Source organism: Saccopteryx leptura, chromosome 11 (genome assembly GCF_036850995.1).
Source record: "Saccopteryx leptura isolate mSacLep1 chromosome 11, mSacLep1_pri_phased_curated, whole genome shotgun sequence".
NCBI lineage: Eukaryota > Metazoa > Chordata > Mammalia > Chiroptera > Emballonuridae > Saccopteryx > Saccopteryx leptura.
This window is the reverse complement of record NC_089513.1, coordinates 32,048,973-32,068,869: the sequence shown is the minus strand read 5'-3', so window position 1 is coordinate 32,068,869 and position 19,897 is coordinate 32,048,973. Positions and strand designations below refer to the sequence as shown.

At 40.3% G+C, this 19,897-nt stretch overlaps 1 protein-coding gene across 3 annotated transcripts in view; it reads right to left on the bottom strand.

Annotated features, from left to right (window-relative positions):
* Positions 1-13,831, bottom strand: part of RPRD1A (regulation of nuclear pre-mRNA domain containing 1A) — a 76,880-nt gene extending 63,049 nt beyond the window's left edge. For all 3 annotated transcript variants that reach the window (XR_010747359.1, XM_066352433.1, XM_066352434.1), the window contains exon 1: positions 13,535-13,831. Coding sequence is in view for 2 of the 3 variants with exons in the window: in XM_066352433.1 (XP_066208530.1) it covers positions 13,535-13,685 (151 nt within the window). In the remaining variant the exon portion in view is untranslated. The remainder of the gene's footprint in view (positions 1-13,534) is intronic.
* Positions 13,832-19,897: the final 6,066 nt, after the last annotated feature.

Below are 19,897 nucleotides of genomic sequence, written 5' to 3'. Positions count from 1 at the left end.
ACTTAGGATGGCCCCATGGCCTCCACCTTAGGCACTAGAATGGTTCTGGTTGCAATGGAGCAACAGCCCAGATGGGCAGAGCATTGCCTCTTGGTGGGCATGCCGGGTAGATCCCAGTTGGGCACATGTGAGAGTCAGTCTGTCTGCCTGCCCACTTCTCACTTCAGAAAAATACAAAAAAAATTCTAAATGAAAACATATCAACAAACTTTCAAAACTCTGTCACATTAAAATCCTTTTCATCTATCATGCTCTTTGGATACTTTACTCATGCATAATTTTATAACATCATGCATTCATCTTTTGAAAAACATCAGTTCAGCCTGACCAGGCAGAGAGGCGCAGTGGATAGAGTGTCAGATTGGGATGTGGAGGACCCAGGTTCGAGATTCCAAGGTCGCCAGCTTGAGCATGGGCTCATCTGGTTTGAGCAAAGCTCACCAGCTTGGACCCAAGGTCGCTGGCTTGAGCAAGGGGTTACTTGGTCTGCTGTAGCCCCCCCAGGTCAAGGCACATATGAGAAAGCAATTAATGAACAACTAAGGTGTTGCAACAAAAATCTAATGATAGATGCTTCTCATCTCTCTCCGTTCCTGTCTGTCTGTCCCTATCTATCCCTCTCTCTTACTCTCTCTGTCTCTGTAAAAAACAAATAAATAACAACATCGGTTCATGGAGTTTACACAAACATTCCAATTGCTGAAACATTTCATTAGGAAGTACCAAAAATCACATTTGTAAATATTATTTATTTTATTGGAAAAGTGTTAAAAAAGTATTAGAAAGTTTTCAGGTTCATGGTGGTAGATACAAATTTTTCAAAATTCAATATTTGCTTGAAACCTTGAATTTCATAATGGGTAGCAAATACTGTCAGTTTTCTTCCTGAACAATAAAAGTACTAGATCCACTTTATCCACTTTTGAGAAAACACCTGCCAAGTATCCATGTCTGAATAACCAGTTTCTCTGTCTTTTTTCCAAATAAAATGGTGCTCCATAAAAAAAGGCAGCTGGTTTCACTCACAACTCAATCACACAAACGTATTTCCTCCCTAATGTTTAGGACAGTTCTTTATATATACTTCACATTTTGTCACACAAATTAAAAAGATATACTCACGGCCCTGGCCGGTTGGCTCAGCGGTAGAGCGTCGGCCTAGCGTGCAGAGGACCCGGGTTCGATTCCCGGCCAGGGCACACAGGAGAAGCGCCCATTTGCTTCTCCACCCCTCCGCCGCGCTTTCCTCTCTGTCTCTCTCTTCCCCTCCCGCAGCCAAGGCTCCATTGGAGCAAAGATGGCCCGGGCGCTGGGGATGGCTCCTTGGCCTCTGCCTCAGGCGCTAGAGTGGCTCTGGTCGCAATATGGCGACGCCCAGGATGGGCAGAGCATCGCCCCCTGGTGGGCAGAGCATCGCCCCTGGTGGGCGTGCCGGGTGGATCCCGGTCGGGCGCATGCGGGAGTCTGTCTGACTGTCTCTCCCCGTTTCCAGCTTCAGAAATGAAAAAATAAAATAAAATAAAAAATAAAAATAAAAAAAAAAGATATACTCACATTTAGCACCATATTTAATAGCAAAAGATTAAAAGCTTTCACCTAAGATTCAGAAACAAGAGAAGAATGCCCACTTTTACCACTTTTTCACATTTAGCAAAGTTGCAAGGTACAAAGTCAATATTTAAAAATCAGTTGCACTTCTCTAAATTAAAAGTGAACAATCCAAAAGAAAATTCCATTTATATTCAATATTTATATAAAAAAATAAAATACTTAGGAATAAATTTTAATCGAGGAGGTATTAAGACTTGTAGTATACCAAAAACTATGAAATGCTGCTGAAATAAATGAAGGACATTAATAAATTGAAATGCATTCTCAGGCCCTGGCTGGTTTGCTCAGTAGATAGAGCACTGGCCCGGTGTGTGAAAGTTCCAGGTTTGATTCCCAGTCAAGGCACACAGAAGTGACCATCTTCTCCACCCCCTTCCACAGCCATGGCTTGAATGGTTTGAGCAAAGTTGGCCCCGAGTGCTGAAGATGGCTCCGTGTCCCTGGCCTTGGGCATTAAAATAGCTCAGTTGCCAAGCAATGGAGCTACACCCAGCTAGGCACAGCATCATCAGGTAGTGGCTGGGTGGATTCCTGTCAGGGTGCACAGAAGTCTGTCTCTGCCTCCCCGCCTCTCACTTTATAAAAAAAAAAAATTATTTTTATAATGCTACTAAGACATATCCCTCCTTCACTGTGTTGATATGAATTTTTTTTGTGTGGTGTGTGTGTGACAGAGACAGAGAGAGGAACAGACAGACTGGAAGGAAGAGAGATGACAAGCATCAATTCTTTGTTGCAGGACCTTAGTTTCTCAGTGATTGCTTTCTCATATGTGCCTTGACAGGGGTGGGGGGGCTACAGCAGACTGAGTGACCCCTTGCTCAAGCCAGCGACCTAGGGCTCAAGCTGGTGAGCCTTGCTCAAACCAGATGAGCCCATGCTCAAACTGGCGACCTCGGGGTTTTGATCCTGGGTCCTCTGCGTCCCAGTCCGATGCTCTATCCACTGAGCCACCACCTGTTCAAGCTGATATGAACTTTTCGATAGTGCAAAAACAAGGTGTGTAAGAACTGTAGACCCTAATCATCAAAGCAGAGGCTCCATATTACATACCACATATACACAGCTAAAAATAGATATTGCTTTCCAACTGTGCTTATCAAAGCAACTCATATTAATTTTGTTAAATCCAGACCCTTTAGTGCATGTCTTTTTTCATTGTGGTAAATTATACATAACATAAAATATATTTCAACCATTTTTTCTCTTTTTTGTGAAGACTTTATTGATTGATTTTACAGAGAGGAGAGTGGGGCAAGAAGTAGTTGCTTCACTCTAGGTTTTATTTTTGTTTTGGTGAGAAAGAAAGGGAGGGACAGACAGGGACAGAAAGTAGAGAGAGAGAAGGTGGAGAGGGATGCTCTACCCATTGGTCAAAGAGCCAGGGCCATGAAAATAATTTTTATCTTGTGTAAATAATTTTTATCTTTAGGTAAACAACCCCTAAAGGGGTTTTGGTGATCCACCACTAGACATCTGCTGACCACACTTATAACCATTTCTCTAAAGAATAAATATGCGAACAGCAGAAAAATGATAGACTGAAAATGCTGAAAATTTTTAAAGTCTTTCTCAATTAGAAAATACTTATAACTAAAGATCATTATTTGAAAAGATGTCAACAGATCCTAAATTAGGCAGGCATATCTTTAGGAGAAACACCAAAACCCTCTGCAAAATACTCCCTTCAGCTCTTAAAAGTCTCAGAGTCTATATATTTTCCAACATTCATTCAATAATTCATTCAACATGCATTTATTAAGTATCTGTATCCAAGTGAGCGAGCTTCTGAAGGACCAAAACAAATGCGCTTAGTCCTTCTGAAATCGTCAACTCAATGCAGAACCATTACAATACAGTATAATAAATGCTAGAATAGCAGTAAAAAGTACTGCTTTTGGAACGGGCACCACAGAAAAGATCAGAGCAGGGAGAATCATGAAACTTAAAGATAAGACCATGAAGACAAGACCATTGATATGGAGTCAGGGGAAAAACAACAACAAAAATTAAGAAAAGTAAACAACAACAACAAAAAAAGTAAACAGAGCCTAAAGGTCCTGTGGAACACGCTCAAGCTGACAAACATATACATTATAAAAGTCCCTGAAAGAGAAGAGAGAGAAGAGTGTGCATTAAAACATATTTGAAGAGCCTGACCTGTGGTGGCGCAGTGGATAAAGCGTCAACCTGGAAACGCTGAGGTTGCCGATTCAAAACCCTGGGCTTGCCTGGTCAAGGCACATATGGGAGTTGATACTTCCTGCTCCTCCCCCCTTCTCTCTGTCTCTCTCTCCCCCCTCTCTATAATGAATAAATAAAATCTTTAAAAAAAAAATTTTTTTTAAATAAAAAAAAATATTTGAAGAGATAATGGTCAAAAACTCCCCATATTTTAGAAAGACATGAACACACAAATTCAAGAAGCTCAAGAAGCTCGATGAATTCCAACTAGGATAAACTCAGAAACCCACACTGAGACACATTCTAATAAATTGTCAAAAAATAAAGAACTCTGAAAGCAGTAAGAAGTGATTTGAACTACAAGCCAATTTTTCATTAGAAACAATGAAGGCCAGAAGGCAGTGAGATACTATTTAAGCCACTGAAAGGGGAAAAAATGTTAACTAAGTATTTTATATCTGGCAAAACTATCCTTCGAGCCCTGGCTGGTTGGCTCAGTGGTAGAGCGTCGGCCCGGTGTGTGGAAGCCCCATGTTCGATTTCCAGTCAGGGCACACAGGCGAAGCGTCCATCTGCTTTTCCACCCTTACCCCTCTCCTTCCTCTCTGTCTCTCTCTTCCCCTCCCACAGCCAAGGCTCCATTGGAGCAAAGCTGGCCTGGGAGCTGAGGATGGCTCCTGCCTCAGGCGCTGGAAGGGCTCCTTCACAAGGAAGCAACATCTCAGGTGGGCAGAACATCGCCCCCTGGTGGGCATGCCGTGTGGATCCCAGTTGGGCACATGTGGAAGTCTGTCTGACTGCCTCCCTGCTTCTAACTTTGGAAAAATACAAAAAAAAAAAAAAAAAATCCTTCGATAATGAAGAAATTAAGACATTTCAAGCTAAGCAAAAGCTGAGGTAGTTTGTCACTAGTTAACCTGTCCTACAAGAAATGCTAAAGGGAATCCTTCAGACTGAAATGAAACAATACTAGATAGTAACTAGGCGCCATATAAGAAAATAAAGAACATCAGTAGGCCCTGGCCAGGTGCTCAGTGGATAAAGTGTAGTCCAGGCATAGCAGAGGTCACAGGTTTTAGCTCCTGTAAGGGTACGCACGAGGAGCAATCAATGATTACACTACCAAATAGAAAAACTAAGTGAAACAATGAGTTGACGCTTCCCTCTCTCTATCCCCCAAATCAATGGAAAAATTAAAAAGAACATCAGTGAAGGTCATTACATAAGTAAATATAAAAGCCAGTATTTATTTTTTGGTTTGTAACTCCTTTTTTGTTGCCTGTATGATTTAAAAGACAAAATGAATAAAACAATCATTATAAGTCTGTTAACAGGCACACAACATATAAAAATATAATTTGTGACAATAACATAAAAGAGAGATAAAGCTATATAGGAACAGAAGTTTTTGTATGCTATTAAAGATTAATTGTATCAATTCAAACTACAATTTTATAAATTTAGGATGTTAACTAGAACTGAAAATAAAAACCCCAAACAACAAAACAGAAGCAAAAAACAAAATCATCATCTCCCAAAATAGGATTAAGGACTATGGATGAACAATTTAACTCATCCTGAAGAGACTAGAGAAAGCTGCATAGAGGAGTGACACCAGAGCTTCAAAGACTAGGGAACAGAACAAAAATACAAAAGGAAAGAGTATATAAAACACACAGGCACGCCTGACCTGTGGTGGATAAAGCTTCGACCTGGAACACTGAGGTTGCTGGTTGGAAATCCTGGGCTTGTCTGGTCAAGGCACATATGGGAGTTGATGCTTCCTGCTCCTCCCCCCTTCTCTCTGTTTCTCTTTCTTTTTCTTCTTTAAAACAAATAAATAATAAAATAAAATCTTTAAAAACAAACAAAAAATACACATAGATGCAGCCCTGGCCTGATGGCTCAGTTGGTTAGAGCATCATCCTAAAGCACAGAGGTTGCCAGTTCGATCCCTGATTGGGGCACATACAGAAAGAGATCACTGTTCCTGTCTATTTATCTCTATTCCTTTGTTGCTAAAATCAATAAATAAAAATATAAAAAATAAAGACACATAAAAGTGCAAGGTGTTTGTCATTTTGAGATAAATTCACATAACAAAATTAACCATGTTAAAGTGTATAATTCAGAGCATTTACTGCATTTATAAGGCTGTGCAATCATCAGCCTGTACCTAGTTAATACACATTAAACAAGCATTCATTCCCCATTCCACCTCTGCCCCCAATTCCCTAGCAACCACTTCTTGTCTCTGTGGTTTAATCTAGTCTGAATGAATACTTCATATAAACAAAATCAGACAATCATGACTTTTTGTGTTTAGCCTTTTCACTTTGCTTCTTCTTTTTTTTTTTTTTAGCAAGAGGGAGACAGAGAGAGAGAGACAGAGGGACAGATAGGGACAGACAGGAAAGGAGAGAGATAAAAAGCATCAATTCTTCATTGCAGCACTTTAGCTGTTCATTGATTGCTTTCTCATTTGTGCCTTGACTGGGGGGCTACAGCCTGAGCCAGTGAGCCCTTGCTCAAACCAGCAACCATAGGGTCATGACTAAGATCCCATGCTTAAGCTGGCAACCTCAAGGTCTTGAACCTGAGTCCTGTGCATCCCAGGCCCAAGCTCTATCCACGGCACCACTGCCTGGTCAGGCTCACTTTGCATGTTTTTGAAGGTCATCCACATCAAACAAGAATCTGTAGTTCATTCTTTCATTATGGCTGAATAAAATTTCATTGCATGAATATAGTACATAAATCCATTCATTGATGGACATTCAGGCTGTTTCCACCTTTTGGGTATTGTAAATAGCACTGTGTGGTCTTTGTTCGAATACCTGCTTTCAATTCTTTTGAATATACACCTAGGAGAGGAATTATTGGGTCATATGATAATTCTATTTTTTTTCCCCAAAGATAATAATGGCCTTTATTGCCTGACCTGTGGTGGCGTAGTGGATAAAGCATCGACCTGGAAATGCTGAGGTTGCCGGTTCAAAACCCTGGGCTTGCTTGGTCAAGGCACATATGGGAGTTGATGCTTCCAGCTCCTCCCCCCTTCTCTCTCTGTCTCTCCTCTCTCTCTCTCTCTCTCTCTGTCTCTCCCTCTCCTCTCTAAAATGAATAAATTAAAAATAATAATAATAATAGCCTTTATTCTGCCAATTTCCTACAGGGATCACAAATTCTCCCTTATCATTTGATTCCAAATTATTTTATACTAGCAGATAACACCTGCTGTAATGTAATTGCTTAGCATCCTGGACTACTATTACAGCTCATACTTACTGAGAGCTCCTATGTGTACTAGGCACTGTGCTAAGCACTTGACATTGATGATCTCACTTTTTCCACTATGATGTAGCCGGGACCATGTGCCCTGGACGGTCTGGAAGAACGCTGTGTCACTCTGGAAGCTTTAGGTAGCTGCTTAGCAGGCCCAGTGACTTTCTCTAAGGACCCCAAAACAAGCTTTTTCTCCTAAAGTAATTGTTCTCAGCAATTTCTTAAGTGCTGCAAATATTTTCTCCCAAACCTGCCTTTTGTGTTTTAACCTTGATGTTTTCCATCATACAGGAACTTTGAATATTTTTGTGATAAATTCTATCTTTCCCTCATTATATCTTTTCCCTTATTATAAATTATTTCGGTTTTGTGTCATGTTTATAACAGACCTTCCCACACCAGAGGTATAAAAATATCCTATATTTTCTTCAGTAATTTTGTAGTTTAACCTTTTAAATTTTTGTCCCTTCTGGGACTACGTTTTGTGGAAACTGTGAGGTAGCAATCTCACTTTTGCAGACAGTTGTCCTAAAGTACTGCTTATTAAATAATCCCTCATTTCCCCCTTAAATACTCTTCTTATCCTAAATTCCCATGATAATTCTATATTAACATTAGTAAAGAGAACAACTGGTTCATGACTGAGACTAGATACAAGGAGATCAGATGAGAGGCTACTGCAAGAGTGCTAGTGAAAGATGAAGACCTACGCAGTGGGATGGGAAAGGAGATATTGCTACAATAGCAATAAAAAAACGGAAGGTGAGGCATATATAAGAGAGGGGTCAATACAATCCTCAAGGTTGAGATTAGGCATCAGGTGGGCAGTAATGCCTATCACTGAAATAGACAAGGCAGAAAGAGGAACGAGGAAGTGAAATGGGAGTAGGTAAAGATAACATAAAGGGTTGCTTTGCACAGTTGAGTTTGAGGTGTGAAAGAAGTACCATTCAGTGACAGAGACTAGGGCTAAAAAAAGGATCTCTGAGTCATCAGCATACTAATGGCAAAAGTTAAATCTAAAGCATGAAATTATTAAGAGTATCCTATGTGCTAGTTACAATATATCATATCAACTGCATTTTTAAAATTCTAAAATAACTTCAACTGAATTAAATCTACAATAAATACTAATTTACTAATTAAACTGTAATAAATTGAGAAAAAGCACTATATTACTCAGGGTTCTACAGGAAACAGAGCCAATAAGGTGAAGGGGTGTGTGTGTGTACACATACATACAAAGAGGTTATATATAACATTATAAGAAACTGGCTCATGTGATAATACAGGCTGACAAGTCCCAAGATCTGCAGTCGGGAAGTGAGAGACCCAGGAGAGCTGCTAGTGTAGTTCTAGTCTGAAAGCCAAAGAACCCATGTTCAGTTTGGGTCCAAAGGCAAGAAAACAAGCAGTCAGGCAGGAATAGTTCCCTCCTACTCACAGAAGGCCCAGCCTCTTTGTTCTGATCAGGCCTTCAACCTATTGGAGGAAGGTACTCTGCTTAATCAGCCTACAGATTGAAATGATAAATCTAAGCCAGAAACACCTTCACAGACATACCCAGAATACTGCTTGGCCAAATATCTAGCTACCTCATAGCCCCATCAGGTTGACATATAATATTAACCATCACAAGTGCTATTCAAGAAAATAACACGATACTCTACTAAGAAAACTACATTTTTTTGACAGTGCAGCAAAAATATGGTCCTTACTCACCCAAATTTCACTTGTTTTAAGAAACAATCAATAAAATAGAATACAGTGCACACTATGAGTTATGCAAATGCTAAAGAGCCCAAGTTTGTTGAATTAAATAGACCCGGTTTTAAAACCACGCCCCTGAAACAGAATGATGCTCCCTGAGCAGGATCAACGTGTTCCAGCACAAAAACCAACCCGTGCGAACCACTTTACCAAATAAATAAGTAAATAAACAGAATAATTTGTTTTCAGTTTTCAGGGTTGTTTTTTTTTGCATAATTTGACTTAATCCTTGGACACTTTCTCCTATTAGCCTATATTAGACAGACACAAAGTCAGTTATTTTAAACTCAACTGTGCATTTCATGATGGTCTTTTACAGAGCTTTACTAATAATAAGCATCATGAACCGACACCTGAACAAGTATGGAAACCACTTATTTAAATAATCACAATTCTCAGTTCTCAGCCTAAGATTAGCCATCATAAAGAGGTGAATTTTCAATAAACAAAAAAAGAAAAAGAAAAAAACCATTAAATAAAGAGGTGAATTTTCTTTAAGCTAATCTGTAAATTGAAGTGATAATTCCAAAAATATCAATTATTTTTCCTGTAAACGACAACTTAATTCTAGAGTTTATATGGGGGAAAAACAAAAAACAAAATAAAAAGACACAGGGGAACAAAAAAAAAGAGCAATTTGCCTGGGAGCAGGGTAGGAATAGGGGAGGATGTCCTACCAGATATGAAAACATAATATAGAGTGTGATAGTGATACAAGCAAACGAACCAATGGAACAGAATGATCCTAGAAATTTACCAAATGTTATTTAAACTTAGTGTATGATAAAGGAGGCATTTCAAATGGGTGGAAGTAAAAATGAACTTTAAAAAATAGTATGACACATTAATGCCAGCACTTCTATCAGGGTCTCTTAAATCATCAGATGAAACCATTAATAAAATAACTAGAATATTTAGTAACATAAATTAATGTTTATAAGTTTTAAGACAAAAAAACTGACACATCCTAAATGTTTATCAATAAAGTAATGGTTATATAAATTTCAGAGCTGTATATTTTAAGTGGGTGAATTGTAAGGTATGTTAATTATATCTCAATAAAACCAGCATAGACAAACAAAAAGTTCTCTTATTACACTGCTGCATTTGTCAGGGAAATTAAAACTACTTGGTCTTTACAGAAGCCTTGGGGTCTTTTCAGAGGCCCCCAAACAAATTTTTTCTTAACAGGAAATGAAATAAAGCAGGTAGGAAGAGGAAATTTTCATAACTGAATGATTACCATATCTGACATATTTTATGTACTCATTCTCATATTTTAAAAGTAAGTTTTCCTGCTAATGTCACATTTTTGTCTTTTTTGAATTTCAAGAAACCACAGAATACAAAATATTTAACCATTTTCCTTAGTTTATTTCTTTTTTTTTAAATTAAAAAAAAATTTTTATTTATTCATTTTAGAAAGGAGAGGGAGAGACAGAGACAGAGAGAGAGAGAGAGAGGAGAAACAGAGAGAAAGAAGGGGGGAGGAGCTGGAAGCATCAACTCCCATATGTGCCTTGACCAGGCAAGCCCAGGGTTTCGAACCGGCGACCTCAGCATTTCCAGGTCGACGCTTTATCCACTGCGCCACCACAGGTCAGGTTGATTTCAATTTTAATCCATTCATTTCATAAATACTTATTTTGCAGAGATAATGTGACAATTTAAGTTATCACAGTAAGATTGCTAAAACAATGCCTAGTACTCAGTAAATTGTCACTGTTATTAGGCTACAGGAGATAGAGGACCCTAAAATGATGAGCAAACTGGCAGAAAATAGGGAGAGCGAGAAAGCCATGCCTAGAAGGTATAGTTACAGGTCAAGAAAGGAAACCCTTGGCAGATAATCCCAGAACGAACTCAGAACACGAGAAGCATCCCGATCACCACCACCATTACTACCCTTACCATCATCACCCAACACCATTCTCTTCCTAAGGCATCTATTTACATGCCTTTAATTTTTCTAAATATGGAAACATCCTCAAACACTGATAATAAAAAGGTTCTATGGAAATTAACTTCACAGTGATCTGAATAGGGATTTCAAATCCAACAGGTGTTGGGTAGTCACGCCCCAGGCCTGTAACTCCTTTGGTGAAAGGTTTTAAGCCATCCTTGTCCATTGTTCTTATGCATCTAGGTTAAGAAACCTTTGAAATACCAGAATAACCATCCAAGGGGGTAGTAATCCTCAAGAGAACACATAATCTTGTAAACTATCTTGTAATCCAATCCCTGCTTGCTTTCCCCTCCTTCATTTTAAATGCACAAAAACTACAAAATGGCTATTTTCCAGAGCATTTGAAACCTTGCCTTCTGGTCTGTCATCAGTTTGGCTCAAGTAAACTTACAAAGATTTTCTACATGTTTGGATGTTTCTTAAACCAACACAACTATCATAAAATATGGTATTAATCCTTAGTATGCATGTAACTGAAACTATAGATTAGTCAACTAGAGTACTGCTTTGCATATTTTCAAATAACTAAATGGCAAAATGGTCTATATCTTGCTTTCTCAGCTCAATATTCCTCTCGTTTATGGTTTGTTTTTTAATCTGTCATGTTTTATGTAGCCCTAGTTCATTCATGAAAACTGCTGGCAGCACTATATTGTATGAAAAATATCATAGTATATTTGTCCATACTTAACTAATGAGATGTTTGTTTTTAATTTTGTTATTAACAGGTTGCAATACACATAAATCCTTGAGCACAGGTACTAGTATATATTCCTAGAATTAAAACTGCTGGATCACAGGATATATACATACCTTCAACTTCATTAGCAGTTGCTAGGCTGATCTTACATTCCAACCAGTCCTGTTAAGAAAGCAAGTTCCCATTTCTTGCTTGGGGGGTGGAGGGGGGTTGCACAGTGGATGAAGCATCAACCTGGGATGCTGAGGACCCATGTTTGAAACCCCAAGGGTGCTGGCTTGAGTGGAGGGACACTGGCTTGAGTGTGGGATCAAAGACATGATCCCATGGTCACTTGATGCCCAAGGTTGCTGTCTTGAGCAAAGAGGTCAATGGCTCAGCTGGAGCCCCCTGATCTAGGCATGTATAAGTCGTAATCAATGAAAAACTAAAGTGCTGCAACTATGAGTTGAGGCTTCTCATGTCCCTTCCTGCCTTTCTCTCTCTTAAAACAAACAAACAAACAAAAACGTTCCCTTTTCTCCTCATCCTCAATTCCATTGTCATACTCTTTAATTTTGCTAACTAAAGAATACAAAGTGGTACCTCCTTGGTTTATTTTTTCACGATTAGTAAGATTTAAGTATCATATATTGGCCTTTCAAGTTTCCTCTCATGTGAGACGTCTTTAACAGTATTGCTATTTTTCTATTCACACCATTTTTTAATTGATTTGTATTAGTTCTTAAATAGTCTGGTATCAATCCCTTACTGATTATATGTGTTCCTAAAAGCTCTACCCAAAAATAAACAAACAAATAAATCAGTTGCTGATTTTGAAACCTAGTAAGGTATGTAAGCAAAAACAAGTCCTGCCTTATTGAAGTTCAGTTATTTTTCAGGCTTTTATATCTGATTCTCAAACCTTTCTGGTCGCTCATGGAAGATAAATTCCTTCTTGAGAATGTTGAGAATCAATGCAAATACACTTTCCTCTATTTAATTAACCACAAGCAAACACACTAGAAAAGGATAGTTTGTCTCCATTCTATATAACCAAGGTTACACTGGCTCTTGTACAATACATCATACAGCTTTCTTACTGGTCAATAAAATGGCATCTATTTTGATTAATAATGGTTTATTAAAACCCTTAATTAATAAATATCTTTTACAATGAAGAGTGCCCACTCTCTCTACCTAATTAAGAGTTAAGATACAAACCCAGACTAAGAAAATAAATACTTTGAATTTTCGGTTGCACTAACATGCAATCAGTTCTTACAAAGGTGCTCTGCAGAAGTGAAATGATTCCGGATAGTTTAGTGATGGCAGACTACTACTCCAAAAAGTTAACTTCATTTACAGATGCACTACCGAAGGTATTTCCAAATTAAAGACACTGCCCTAGACGCATATAATCAATCATGGAGCAAGAAAGGACCTTAGATCGGTAATCCAACTCCCTCTCGTTCAGGTGAGGCAACAGTAATACCGAAATTAAGAAATTTGCCCAATCTAGGTCCTCTAAAAACATCTATAAATTCAGGGGTCTCTACATTGCATTGCACATCTTATTTTAGACTGCTCAGTTCTAAAACTCTGATCCCTTTATTAATTTTACAAGACTGAGTTTGATGTCATAGAAATGATGGCAGTAACTCCCAACCCCACACCTTTTCCTTTCCACTTTCCTACCTTTCTCCTCCCCAGCCTCCATTATTGACGTGCAGAATGAAAAAATTACCCGACTACCTTAATTTTTGGCTTTAATGATGTGCAGAGTCCTGAGCTCCCGGGTTACTGTTTCTGTGTTAAATCAACAGAAGTTCTTTTTCAATCCTTCGTCCCTTGATCAGCAATACTTACAGCACGCCGACTTTGCGGGAAGCGCAGTGCACGCTGCGCCTCTAAGCCCCCGGGACACCGGAGCGGGGGAGCCGGGGGCGCCGGGCGGGGAGCGGCAGGCAGCCGGGAGCTGAGGTCGCTGGGGGAATGGGGCTCCCGATGAGCAGGACGGGGGGTCCCGAGCGACTCACCTTTACGCAGCTCTCGCTCCCACACGGTGACGATGGGGCGCGAGTGCTTGCGGTGGTGGATGAGCCACAGGGACAAGGTCTGCACGCTCTGCTGCGAGTTGCTCAACTCCGACAGCTTCTTCTCCAGCGCCGCCTCGGAGAAGGCGGACATGCCTCCGACACCGCGTTCTCGCAGTCCCACGCGGTGGGGATGAGGGGAGGAGAGTTTTGCCGCACTCGCTGCAGCCTCGCCCCCTCACCCCACCCTTCCCTACGCCCTCGCCACCGCCGCCTCTACATCCAAGACCCGCCGCAAAGATGGCGTCCGGCCGGCAGTGACGTCACGACCCGCCCTCGGAAAGGGCGCGGCCAAGGGGCGGGACCTCCGAGGGGATAGGCGGAGCGAAACCGCGTAGGGGAGGGGGACCCTGCGGAGCCGCCTGGGTCCGAGCGGGGTGTGGGTGTGGTTTGCCTTGCCCGGCCTAGCCTTTCCAGTGAGAAACTATCAGTGCCAAGAAAAAAGTGTTTAAAAATCTCTACATATGCGGGTAAATTGGTACAGGCATTGTGCAAATTTATTTGGGATGATATATTACATTTTAAAATACACCTTCCCTGTGACCCTGAAATTTCACTTCTTGCCCACAATACTAGGGAAACACCAGCATGTTTGCACAAGAAGTTCTATATTACCGGTAGTTGTTCCGTCCAGCTCAGTAAGAGTGAAGAGTTGGGACGTTCACAGCAGGTAAATGGCTGAATTGTGATACTCCACATTACAGTATACATGCAGCAGTTTAAACGATAAATAAAACCAAACGATAAAGTAAAACGATAAATAAACAGGGCTTTTTAAAGTTGCACAAGGAAAAGTACAGTATAAAATTTGTTTCATAAAAGTATGTGTTATAAAATTTTATAAATTGTTAAGTATGAAATTGCATGCTGAAAGATCTGGAATATACACTACATCAATAGTGATTGATATCAGAGAGGATCAGAATTGGAGTCCTTAAGCTGTGTCAATATTGTGTGCCCCCTCTTTTTTTTTTTAAAAGAACATATTCATGTATCACATATACTTAAAAATTAATTTTAGAAATCCATAATTAATCAGCCCATTTTGACATAGTACTTAACTATGATAGTTCACAGCTTGATACTGTCACATTCGAACTATTACCGTATTTCCCCATGTATTTCTCACCCTTTTTCGAAATATTTGGGATTTAAAACCTGGGTGCGTCTTATACAGTGGTTGTAGATATTTTACTTGCATTTCCCGCTTTTTCGTGGCTGTTTCTCACTCATTGTTGAAGACAGTGATTTGTCATCAGACACAGATGAAGACAAGCTAATGGATGGGAGTTTTGACAGTGATGAGGAGTTGTATGGATTTTATGATAAATAAAACTTGAGTTCAATAACTTTATGTAATTTTTTTTTTTTTCAAATTTCGGGCCCCAACATTAAGGCATGTCTTATATATGGGAGCCTCTTATACATGGGGAAATACGGTAAGAGCCTGACTTATGGTGGTGCAGGGGATAAGCATAGACCTGGAATGCTGAGGTTGCTGGTTTGGCTTGCAGGGTCAAGTCAGGACCAGAAGCAACTACTACAAGTTGATGTTTCCAACACCCCCTTCTGTCTGTCTCTCCTTTCTCTAAAATCAATAAGTAAAATCTTTTTAAAAAAATTTAAAAAGCGGTCTGACCTGTGGTGGCGCAGTGGATAAAAGCGTCAACCTGGAAATGCTGAGGTTGCCGGTTCAAAACCCTGGGCTTGCCTGGTCAAGGCACATATGAGAGTTGATGCTTCCTGCTCCTCCCTCCCCCTTCTCTCTCTCTCTCTCTCTCTCTCACTCTCTCTCTCCTCTCTAAAAATTAATTTAAAAAAACCTCATAAACAAAAATTTAAAAAGCAATTTGAATCTTTTTCCATGACCACTAAATTCATGTCTTTTGTGCATTTCTCCTAGTCAAGAGCAGAAATACCTTTATATTTATTCAAATATTTGTGTCCATTAGCAGCCTTTTGGTTGTCCTCATATAGATCTTGCATAGATATGTTAAATAAAACTGGTTCTTTAAGTTGACATTAAAAAAAACTTAATGGCTGAACACAACTGGCATAATTTCTAAATTACAGGCATCCTCTCATTTGTAAAACTGGAAGTTTCATTAAAATTCCACAAGGCGGCAGACTGGTTCCATTAAATCTGGCTTACTGCACTGATTTAGATACAGATATTCCCAGTAAGTATAGGCATCCCCAAGTACAGTGTATAGAAAAACTTTCTAAGCCAACACAAGAAATCTATGAGGTATTTTCTTCCAGAAACAACTTTATAAATGATAGCTAGTTTTGTAAATCAGTTCAAAAATACTACCATTAAATTAGTTGTAACAGAATTATGGAATTTTACATTTAAACCAAACTTAAGAAATAATTTATTTAATTATACAATTATTTTCCAAATGCAAATATTTTTATCCTTGGCTTAACAAAAAGTGGCAATGGGGCCTACTGATGGTGGTGCAGTGGATAGAGCTTTGACCTGGGATGCTGAGGTTTGAAACCCTGAGGTCACCTGCTTGAGCACAGGCTCACCAGCTTGAGTGTGGGCTTGCGGGTTTGAGCATGGGATCGTTGACATGATCCCAAGGTGGCTAGTTTGAGCGAGGGGTCACTGGCTTGGTCAGAGCCCCTGATCAAGGCACATATGAGGAGCAATCAATAAATAATTATGAGTTGATACTTCTCATCTCTCTACCTTCCTGCCCGCCTCTCTCTCTCTCTCTCTCTCTATAAAAAAAAAGGCAGTGGGAATTTAAAATGGTACAGTCGCTGTAGAAAACAGTATAACAGTTCCCCAAAGGGACAGACAGACAGGAAAGGAGAGAGAGGAGAAACATCAATTCTTCCTTGCGGTTCCTTAATTGTTCATTGATTGCTTTCTCATATGTGCCTTGACCGGGCGGCTACAGCAGACCGAGTGACCCCTTGCTCAAACCCGATGAGCCTGCACTGGCGACCTTGGGGTCTCGAACCTGGGTCCTCCCTGTCCCAGTTCAACACTCTACCCACTGTGCCACTGCCTGGTCGGGCTCATAGCAGCATTATTCACCATCAGTGGATGTATGAATGAATCAATAGACTGTGATATATACATATAATGGAATATTATTCAGCCTGAAATAGGCAGGAGATTCTGACACATGCTACAACATGGGTGAATCTTACAGACCTATCCTAAGTGAATAAGTCAGACTCAAAAGGACAAATATTATATGATTCCACTTATACAATGTACCTAGAATAAATACAGAGACAGAAAATAGAATTGTGGTTACAAAGGACTCTGGTAGAGGTAAATGAGGCATTGTTGTTTATTTGGACAGAGATTCAGTACGGGATGGTGAATAAGTTCTGGAGCTAGACAGTGGTGATAGTTATACAAGTGAATGTATGTAATACCATTGAACTGTACATTTAATAATGGTTAAAACAGTATATTTTATGTCATGCATATTTTACCAGAAACTTTTTTTTTTTTTTTTGGTGTTTTTCTGAAGTGAGAAGCGGGGAGGCAGACATCTGGGGTGTTGCCCATTGCAACCTAGAGCTGGTATTTTTTAACGCCTGAGGTGGAGGCCTGGAGCCATCCTCAGCAGGCCAACTTTGCTCCAATGGAGCCTTGGCTGCGGGAGGGGAAGAGAGAGAGGAAGGAGAGGGGGAAAGGTGGAGAAGCAGATGGGCACTTCTGTGTGTCCTGATCAGGAATCAAACCCGGGACTTCCACATGCCCGGCCAATGCTCTACCGCTGAGCCAACTGGCCAGGGCTACCAGAAACTGTTTTAAAGGGGAAAAAAATCTTTCCTAGCTATCAGTGACAGTGCTTATGGTGACAGCTATGGAAATGTTGCAATTTGCTACCTCCTTTAGTTTTTTTTATTGATTGATTTTTACAGGAAAGAGGGTGGAGAGGTGGGTGTTGAGAAGCAGGAAGCATCAACTCCTAGTATGTAGTTGCTTCCTGTATGTGCCTTGACCAGGCAAACTCAGCGTTTCCAACCAGTGACCTCAGCATTCCAGGTCAACGCTTTATTCACTGCGTTACTATAGGTCAGGCCCTCCTTTAGTTTTTATTATACTTTTTATAGTACTTCATATGGGAGGTTCAAGATCCACTCCATTTTTGGAGTTGTAGTATCTTTGTGGTCTACATTAGTTTCTCCCTCTTTGCACATTTCCCCTTTCTTCCAGTTTTCTTAAACCCTGCCTTCATAGAATGGGAATATTCAAGTTTTTTTATTTAAAAAAATATTTTATTTATTCATTTTAGAGAGGAGAGAAAGGGAAGGGGGAGGAGCAGGAAGCATCAACTCCCTTATGTGCCTAAAACAGGCAAGCCCAGGGTTTCAAACCAGCAACCTCAGCGTTCCAGGTCAACTCTTTATCCACTGCGCCACCACAGATCAGGCCTCAAGAGTTCCTAAATTCTAAATATTTTCTATTTTTATTATGCTAAAATGTTTTTCCTTAATCCTGAATTTTTATTAAATTTCTGATTTAATTGTGATTTTTTTCCTCTTTAATCTGTCACCATGGTATATTATAATAATGGTATTATATTATAGTAATGGGTTTTCTGATGCACCATTCTTGCATTCCTAGGAACACTTTTCTTTCTTCTCTTTCTTTTTCTTTATTTCTTTATTTTCTTTCTTCTTTCTTTCTTTCTTTCTTTCTTTCTTTCTTTCTTTCTCACAGAGACAGATAGAGGGACAAATAGGGACAGATAAGAAGAGAGATGAGAAGCATCAATTCTTCGTTGCAGCATTTAGTTGTTCATTGATTGCTTTCTCATATGTGCCTTGACTGGGGGCTCCAGCAAAGCGAGTGACCCTTTGCTCAAGCCAGCGACCATGGGGTCATGTCTATGATCCCATACTCAAGCCAGTGACCCTGTCTGTGCTCAAGTTAGTGAGCCCACTCTCAAGACAGTAACCTTGAGGTTTCGAACCTGGGTCCTCTGCGTCCCAGTTCAACGCCCTATCCACTGCACCACTGCCTGGTCAGGCTCTTCTTCTTTTATTTATTTATTTTTACAGAGTCAGAGAGAGAGTCAGAGAGAGGAATAGATAGGGACAGACAGATGGGAACGAAGAGAGATGAGAAGCATCAATCATTAGTTTTCCGTTGCGACACCTTAGTTGTTCATTGATTGCTTTCTCATATGTGCCTTGACCGTGGGCCTTCAGCAGACCGAGTAACCCCTTGCTTGAGCCAGCGACCTTGGGTCCAAGCTGGTGAGCCTTGCTCAAACCAGATAAACTGGCGACCTCGGGGTCTCGAACCTGGGTCTTGTGCATCCCAGTCTGACGCTCTATTCTATCCACTGCGCCACCACCTGGTCAGACCGCCTCCTTCTATTTAATGTGTAGTGGGACAACTTCTTTGTTTTTTAAGACTTGATTCATTTTAGAGAAGAGAGACAGAGACAGAGGAGGGGAAGAGCAGGAAGAATCAACTCCCATATATGCTTCGACCAGGCAAGCCTAGGATTTCAAACCGGCGATCTCAGTGTTCCAGGTTGACGCTTTATCCACTACACCACCACAGGTCAGGCACACCTTTCTGGATCATATTATACACTGTTACCTATGCTTGATCTTAGCCAAAAGGCTGAGAAATGACATATACTGTTGAGTTTGATTTGCTATTTAGGATTCTGTATCTACACTGCTGACAAAAATTAGGGGATATTTTATCAGTTCATATTCATTTTGAAATATCCCCTAATTTTTGTGAGCAGTATATAATCATTTTTGTTTTTCATTTGCACTACCTGTGAGATTTTATGAGGTTATAGGATTTTACCCAACTGTTGTGAACAACAGAAGACTTGAGACTCCTGGGACACAAAGGACTTTATAACTCACAATATAGCAAATCATGCAAGCTTTATTTGCATCAATACCTCTTGACCCCCCGCCCCCAAGTCCCACAAAAGCAAAGTGAGAAGTTTCAGGTGGCTGCAGCATAGGTTGTGAGTCTGTGTTGCTGTTTGAGCTTGGAGAACTCACCTTTTATACAAGACCTGATCTTTGTCTCAGACCTCATCCTTCATGGTTGTTCACTGATAAATGGCCCAGATAGAGTGGTCAGGGCACTACATTCCTGAATAGCTAGCAAGAATGTATAGAAAGTGTGACCAGGCAGGCGGTGGCGCAGTGGATGGAGCATCAAACTGGGATGCGGAGGACCCGGGTTCGAGACCCCGAGGTCTCCAGCTTGAGTGCGGGCTCATCTGGTTTGAGCAAAGCTCACCAGCTTGGACCCAAAGTCGCTGGCTTGAGCAAGGGGTTACTTGGTCT